This window comes from Pseudorasbora parva, chromosome 20, assembly GCF_024679245.1.
Source record: "Pseudorasbora parva isolate DD20220531a chromosome 20, ASM2467924v1, whole genome shotgun sequence".
Taxonomy (NCBI): domain Eukaryota; kingdom Metazoa; phylum Chordata; class Actinopteri; order Cypriniformes; family Gobionidae; genus Pseudorasbora; species Pseudorasbora parva.
The window spans coordinates 38,369,166-38,377,008 of NC_090191.1; the positions used below are offsets into that span (position 1 = coordinate 38,369,166).

Consider the following 7,843-nt stretch of genomic DNA (forward strand, 5'->3'; position numbering starts at 1 on the left):
GGAATTTTTGTAGTGACATGATTCAAATTTTAAACTTCCTTTAATATGTTTTCTAAAACTTTTTGTGCAAATGTATGTAGTATGTAAAACACTTTACTTTTATTAACAAGAAAGCTGCGCATTTTGTCACACCTGACAATGACAATCCTCGTGACTTAATAAATTTATATATTTCTTTAAAGTTATGACACACAAATTGTAGTTACCAGTGAAAATTCATAATTCTCTAATTCAATTTCGATACCACTGCTAAAACTACTAGCCTAACTTATATCAACATAATTAAAGACAAGGAACGGCAGTTTTAAGGTAGAGACATTGAATAAAATAATCAAATGTAAAATAACACTGGATAGTCTTTGCTGTGTAAATCGAACGGGGATGAATCATTATTAAAGTTACAAAAGTTATTTAGGCAAGAGTAGTTAATTTGTTTTCTTTGTTTAACATTAAAAAACTGAGCAGCAGATATATTAGGCTGCTGACCAAATGCACGGATCCAATATACTGATACACATGCATTTACTTTCTCTACTGTTTATGTTCATCTAAGTCATAACTGACTGTTTAATAGATAACATAATTGTTGGTAAATTTGTGTGAATTTGTCCGTTCAAGCACAAGACGATGTGAAAGAGAGCACAGTTCAGTTTTCTGATAAGAGCTTCCCACACGCATGTGAGTAACGAATTGAGTTGCCTTTTGCGTCATCTTGTGCTTGAATATTTAAAGTGGCAAGGATTAAACTTTCATGATGAAAGCACTAGCCTGACAATGTTCTCACAAGATTGCATTGTGAGAAATCATGTTACCGTCCAACTGGCAAATGACATTTTCACACACGCCAGTGCTGATTTGAGTGATAATTTGATGAAATCTTTGAGTTGTCATTTTGTAATTCCGATACAATGTGAATGTTATTTTAATATTTATAAATTTGCTTTTATTTTTTAATTTAACTTTAGTTTACAATAATATTTTAAATGTGTGCTTTTGTAACGTTTATTGTAGTTAATTTTTAATATTTCTATTTAGCTACTTTTATTTCGGTTTTGGTTTTATCCATTTCAGTACTTCAACTTGAACTTGATTTCAATTAATGGCCAAGGCAACATTTCTAATTTTCATTTGAAGTTTTTCAACCATAAAACAGAAAACATACATATTTGCTTGAGAACTTTTAGTTTATTAAACAAAGTATTCAGCATTTATAAAAGGTACAAAACTGCATGAGGTAAGCTGTCGTACAACAAACCAGAAAATAATACTCGATTGAACAAACATGAAATTAAACAATTCGCCTTATGACCACTTCCTCTCCTGCTGCCAGCTTCCTGTAGAGGTCCTTCAGGTCTTCTGGCTGTGGGACTTTGGACCCTGGTGTTGGTGGAAGCTCAAAATCCGATGACACCTGCGAGTCTGATTTTGGCTCCACGGCTTCTTCCGTCTTGTGTTCAGCGTTACAGCTGTCAATCACATCTGACACCACCTCACCGTTACTCCCTCGGTTACACGGCTCACTAATAACGGCTTTACTTTCATCCACTTGGACAAGAACGGTGTCCATCTGACTGAGGCTCTCCGTCCCTGCGTCTGATATATGAGTGGACTGAGAGGAAGTCATGTGAACGGAGATGTTGTCATCCTCCTCTTCATCCTGAAACAGCTCAGGCGACTGGGACGCTGTGTTTTCGGTGGAGAGTGTCTGAGTGTTGTGGCTGTTCTGACTGTTATCCAACTCGCTTTCGTCCGTCAACACCGGTTCTGCCTTGAAGAACTTTTCCCAGCAAGGCTTAGCGACTTTGGATTGGGACGAGTCCAAACGAGTCAGTTTTGAGCATGGCATTTCTGTGCAAGATGGAGGAGGTGGAGCGAGACCAGATGGTACAGGAGATTGCTCTGGATTATCTTCATCATCGTCATCATCATCATTTGATTCAGTGCAGTCTATGTAATTGGTCGAGTGTGTGGAGGGACAGGGCTGAATGAGGGAGTACATTTGGTCTGTATCATGAGAATCTTTATTAGGACTACGTGGTTGTGCACTAACTGTAATCTGGGTCAGATCAAGCACTGTCATCTTCCGGCGCCTCGGAGCCGTGGAAACCTCATCAAACAAGTCGTCATTACTGTCTGAGCCTTGGCGGAAAGAAGTTTATAAGCAAAGGTAACGGTGTTAATGATGAATACTGAAAGTTTGAATAATGAAAACTACTCATACCTTCTGATGTGCTCCTCTTTCTGGTTCTTTTAAGGGTCCCAAGCGGTTTGTAGACAATCTCTTCCCTTCCAGTATGTTTTCTACACAATGGCCTCAACCTGAATTTAAAAAGATCATTTTATAGGAAGTATCTAGAGTCTTATGACAACATGATGGTAGAAAAATAAAGCAGGATCGATCCTTACAGGTCTGTTACATCCGCTAGTGTCTTGCCCAACGGAATGACATTAGGGTAGATGTTAACAGGACAGATGTAGGATAGAAAGTCCTTAACCTAGTCACCAGAAATAGACAGACTTATGATATGCTAGCACCGCATATGCTGTCATGTATGCAAAATATTTTAAGTGAGATTCCTCTTACCTCCAAGTAAGAGGAATGAAAAGAAAAGCATGCTCTGTAGGAACTGCTCCCCATCCTAAAAAGAAAGATGGTCAGTGAATAAATGTCATGTACATTTTTTAACTTAAGAAACAAAATTATTATCCATTTTTCATACTGTATATTCTAACATTGTGATGTTAACTTCATGTTTAAGAAATTTTCAGAAACTTCCACTTTGAAACCTGTTTTTACGGTTTCAGGCCCTGAAAATGCTGTTGTAAAATGAGCGGACAAACACACAAAGTTTAACGTTTTTAGTGGAAAATGGTGCCTTGTAAACGACTTAATATTGGCCATAACATAAAAATAATGGTCTGCACCCAGAGTTTTTACATTGGTCCAGCCTGACTCACTTGGCAATGACAGAGGTCTTTCTGGTCCGTTCTCCAAACCATATTGTTGAGGGTTTGATGCTGATGATTTTCAGAGGAGTGCCATCTGGAGCAATGGTGCCGCAAGGTAACCTGTTAGCCCTGAAGAACTCCTCATCCTATGGAAAAAGCCACAAATGTGATCTCCGTTTACAACTACTTGTTCAGGATGTACATGACCATGTCATATCTACCTTGGGGTGCCTACAAGCGTGGATCTGCGTTGCGCGGTTGGTGGTCACGTGACACAGAATATCAGGCATTTTTCTGAACATTTCCAAGCTGTTCACATGTATCTGTAGTAGAGAAATGCTGTTAATGTTTTAAGACGAAGCAGAACGAACTAAAGGAAAAAACAATCATTGACCTGTGAGCTGAACTCTTGTCCCAAGTTGGTAAAGAGGTACTCGTAACCGTACGCTGCCTTGCAGTTTAACCAGACGACATGATACGGACTCTGACAGATCCAATTCTGGACCAGCTGCCTTATCCCTGTTAAACAAGCCTCCTAAAACAGTGGGAAAACAGTTGTGGAAATATACAACGGTCTCAAGTCTGTATGATATAATGCAGGTAAGTGTAAACTCTTACCCTGCTAGGGATCTGATGGTACTTGGGATCAAAGAAAGTGCTATCGATATACACACTCTTAATGTCCTTCACCCTGCAGCACAGACACGTTAAATTGTATTATCATCTACAAAATGTGTTGTTTTACATATCTGATATCTGAATACCTGTCTCCAGAGTGCAAGTACTCCATTCTTGCAGCATCTCCGACAGCCAGTCTGAAGTCCCCTGTGTAGAGCACTGTACCCTGAGCTCCCTCAAAAAGAAACCTGTGTTAAGAGATAAAATGTGTTTAAATGGACTCTCTTAATGCATGCTTCTGCGCTTGTTCTGCAGAGGTTGCTTACATGACCGATCCTGGACAGTGTCCCGCTGGAAGCAGAGTTACAACGACATCCTCTGACTGAAGAGAAAAATAAACTCGGATCAACTCAAAATCACTCAAAAGAATAAACTAGGAGGTAAACGCCCACCTCTCCAGTGATTTCATCGATCAGAGATATGTGCGTTGGACTGTCCAGCTCCAGGGGAACCTAGTATGAAATGCAGAGGCTCTCATATCAAGACTGTTTAACTGTTAGAAAAAATAATTTATGGAAAAATTGCATGACTGAAAAGAATACTTACAATGTGATCTTCCCAGAATGCATATTTTGGGTTACTAAGCAAAAGTTCCTTTGTGACAAACGAGCAGTACAGCTTCACTGTTAAACTAATGGAGACAAACTTGTAAATGTTTTGTCAAATATACATATATACAAGGTGTTAAGAGTAGTTGAAAACCATAACTTGAGTAAAAGTACAGATACCTTTCAAGTCACCAATTTCAGTACTGTTTGAGTGCAAGTCTTAAGCTAGTCCCAGTCTAAAATGCATGTTTGAGCTGTTTTAGCTGAAAGCAACTTTCACTAGCATATCATAAAATAGGTTAGTGCCATTGTTTTGTCTCAAGATGCACCCCAGTAATGCTTTTTTGTTTCGTAGGCATGTTTATAAAAGCCACCTAAAAGATACTATATCTTATACGATTAGGGCATTTATGCTCTGTTGTTGGCAAAATTACTTATTGAGAGGCAGAAATAAACTTCTGCAGAAAAGGTGCCATGCAAAATGTAACAGTAGCAGTATTACTCATCACAAATACTTTTGTGATGAGTAATCACAAATATTTTGTAGTAATGAGGACATATACTTATTCAAAAATGTAGATAGGTAGAGAGTAAAAGTTGCTTATATCTTTAATACTCAGTACAGTAACTAATTACTTGTTTTGGTAAGGTAAACTTATCCTAACATCTTAAATGTATCCTGTCATCCTAACATTATAATGTACAATATTAAAAAGATATTAATTTTGAGATCTGTTGAAATGTAAATTGTTTAAATAATGTTTAACATTAGATAATGGCTAAAAATACCACAAAAAAAAGATATTCGATAAAAAAAAAAACTGATAAAAGTCAATGTTCATAAAAAAAAAGCTAGACTCGTTTACAAAAAATTGAACTGACACCAACACACACACACACACACACACACACACACATATATATATATATATATATATATATATATATATATATATATATATATATATATATATATATATATATATATATATATATATATATATATATGTATGTATGTATGACGTACTTTATAAACAATACAATGAAACTTAAAAATAATAAGAGGATGTTTCCTATGTTGGATTATGTACAACCATCACTCACCTAAACTTCAGTTTTCTCTTCAGTAAAGGTCCTTTCAACCCTTTCATGTGATCTGTTAAACATAAACATCAACAGATATGTGTCAGATCACTGATCATAATTCTGGCAAACCATTTTAGTCATTGGTGCTGTCTGAAAAGTGCATAAGCAGGATCCGGTGCGATGTCACAATACATATGCACCTTTATGGCAGTGAGAGAGGAAATAAGCTCTGGCGTGCAGATTCTCCCGGTCAAACCTGTCCAGGGAGAGGGTGGGATATTCCTTCATGCGTCCAGCAAACGAGCTCATGCTGACGGCACTGAGTTTGAGCTGATGAAGAACTCAAAATCCATCTAAACCCTCAGGGCATCACTGGCCAAACTCAGTCTCTTTCTGGGCTCGAGACACCCCTGCATCTGTCTTTCCTCCTCCTGGCATCGCTTTGGCATGAAACCACGTGAGTCGGAAATAAACAACTGTAACCCGATAGTCTAAATTGTACAGCGACATCTAACGGACTAAAAAAACATCCGTATAACGTTGCAAAAAGCCACAGCAATCGGTATACTATAAAATATCACACTGAGAGAAAAATGTGAACAAAGTTTCATAAATATCTGTGTATCCAAGAACAGTTTGGTCCGTTTGTGTAGGGTATTTCCGGGTATAGGTTTGATTGGCCAACCAAACTGTGGAATTCCGGGAATGTTTTCTATTGGTCATTGTACCCTCACCCTAAGTTGCTAGGAAACGATGCGCAACACCGCTCAAACAGACGACCAAGTTGACAAATCAGCCTTTTAACACACGTCAATGTAAGTTTGTATTTAAAAACATTATTAGTGATAAATAGCGACCACTTTGTCAATTAATATCTTCTGAGTAACTAGATTACTATAACTAGAATTTGAGCATATTGTTGTGAACGTGATACGCTGATTTGACTTGTTGATTTTGTACTATAGTAGAATCTGTGCTCAAAATGTATTTATTCCAAAAGAAAGTAACTAGTGTGTGATGTCTTTATCATACACAGAAATCATGTCCTACTCAGTTTTAATGGATGATAAGGCCAAGCCGAAGTCCATGAGCCGCGCGAAGCAGTGGACAGGTGAGGTGGAGAACCTGTACCGGTTCCAGCAGGCGGGATACCGAGATGAGCTCGAGTACAGACAAATACAACAGGTCGAGGTAACTTAACTAACACACACTTCATCTCTTTGAAATCACTTTATAATAACTTTAATTCATTATTTTACCATTATAATAACATTATTACTATTATTATATGTTTGTTTAACCAATTGTTATAATATTCATGCAAGAAATGACACACACATAACTTATACATATATACACCGATCAGGAAAAACATTTTGACCACTGAAAGGAGAAGTGAATAACTGATTACCTCTTCATCACGGTACCTGTTAGTGGGTAGGATATATTAACGTTAGGCAGCAAGTGAACATAATGAGCAAGTTTATGTGTTAGATTAGAAGCAGGAAAAATGGGCAAGCGTGTTTGAAAAAGGCCAAATTGTGATGGTTAGACGACTGGGTCAGAGCATCTCCAAAACTGCAGCTCTTGTGCGCTGTTCCTGGTCTGCAGTGGTCAGTGTCTATCTGTCAAAAGTGCTCATTGATGCACGGGGAGCGAAGACTGGCCTGTGTGGTCCAATCAAACAGATGAGCTACTGTAGCTCAAACTGCTCAAGAAGTTAATGCTGGTTCTGATAGAAAGGTGTCAGAATACACAGAGCATTGCAGTTTGTTGTGTATGGGGCTACATAGCCGCAGACCAGTCAGGGTGCCCATGCTGACCCCTGTCCACCGCCGAAAGTGCAGACAGTGGGCAAGTGAGCATCAGAACTGGACCATGGAGCAATGGAAGTTTTTTTGCTATGTTTTATCAAAAAAAGTGTTCCTTCTTAGTCTATTCATTTCTAATAAGTACTTTACTGTAATTTACTGCCAACACAGTCCTGAATTCCTGTTGAATATTGTGTTGTCCTTTCAGATTGACCGTTGGCCAGACACTGGGTTTGTGAAGAAGCTTCAGCGTCGAGATAATACATTCTACTACTACAACAGAAAGCGGGAGTGTGAAGACCGAGAGGTCCATAAAGTGAAGGTGTACGTGTACTGACGACTCCCGACCCAACCAGCTCTTATGCCATTGTCATTTTGAAATGCTGTCTTTAGAAAACTCATGATCAGTGATGTCTTGCTGTTTTCTTAATGTAAGTTTACGAATAATTTTTTTTGTCTAAATAAACATGTTTCATGTGAACCATTTGATGTTTTATATTTAATGGTGAATAGCCACTTTCATCTCTTTATGGAACCCTCCAAAGCCAGAACAAAACCAGTCAAACAGGTTGGTAATGGTATATGCACGCACTTACAAAGGTAAATTTATATCATTTAGGTGTTTTGCTCCTTTTCCTTAGTTATGCAGCACACCATTTAAAAAGACAGCATATGTTGTATAACAAACAATATAACAGAAGCATAACAGATAAATCAACAACCAAGTTTTCACCCACAAATGACTTTAAATTGAGGCAAAGATGTCTGTAT

At 37.9% G+C, this 7,843-nt stretch overlaps 2 protein-coding genes across 3 annotated transcripts; one reads left to right on the top strand and one right to left on the bottom strand.

The window, feature by feature from the left end:
- Positions 1 to 1,174: 1,174 nt before the first annotated feature.
- On the bottom strand, positions 1,175 to 5,593 carry dclre1c (DNA cross-link repair 1C, PSO2 homolog (S. cerevisiae)). The gene is made up of 14 exons (XM_067427367.1): positions 5,462 to 5,593; positions 5,280 to 5,331; positions 4,174 to 4,258; positions 4,020 to 4,079; positions 3,894 to 3,949; positions 3,714 to 3,815; positions 3,568 to 3,640; positions 3,344 to 3,484; positions 3,171 to 3,272; positions 2,959 to 3,095; positions 2,585 to 2,639; positions 2,407 to 2,495; positions 2,222 to 2,319; positions 1,175 to 2,139 (listed from the first exon to the last, which is right to left on the bottom strand). Exons 1-14 carry the CDS (start codon positions 5,568 to 5,570, stop codon positions 1,289 to 1,291), a joined length of 2,010 nt encoding a protein of 669 aa, XP_067283468.1. The 5' UTR covers positions 5,571 to 5,593; the 3' UTR covers positions 1,175 to 1,288.
- On the top strand, positions 5,587 to 7,777 carry meig1 (meiosis/spermiogenesis associated 1). 2 transcript variants are annotated; one of them, XM_067427370.1, is made up of 3 exons: positions 5,587 to 5,718; positions 6,298 to 6,452; positions 7,281 to 7,777. In XM_067427370.1, the coding sequence occupies exons 1-3, from the start codon at positions 5,709 to 5,711 to the stop codon at positions 7,407 to 7,409; spliced, it is 294 nt and encodes a 97-aa protein (XP_067283471.1). In that variant the 5' UTR covers positions 5,587 to 5,708; the 3' UTR covers positions 7,410 to 7,777. The 2 variants fall into 2 exon arrangements, with proteins under 2 accessions (XP_067283471.1, XP_067283472.1); XM_067427371.1 differs by lacking the exon at positions 5,587 to 5,718 and adding an exon at positions 5,927 to 6,076 and having other exon boundaries at positions 7,281 to 7,751.
- The last annotated feature ends 66 nt before the right edge of the window (positions 7,778 to 7,843 follow it).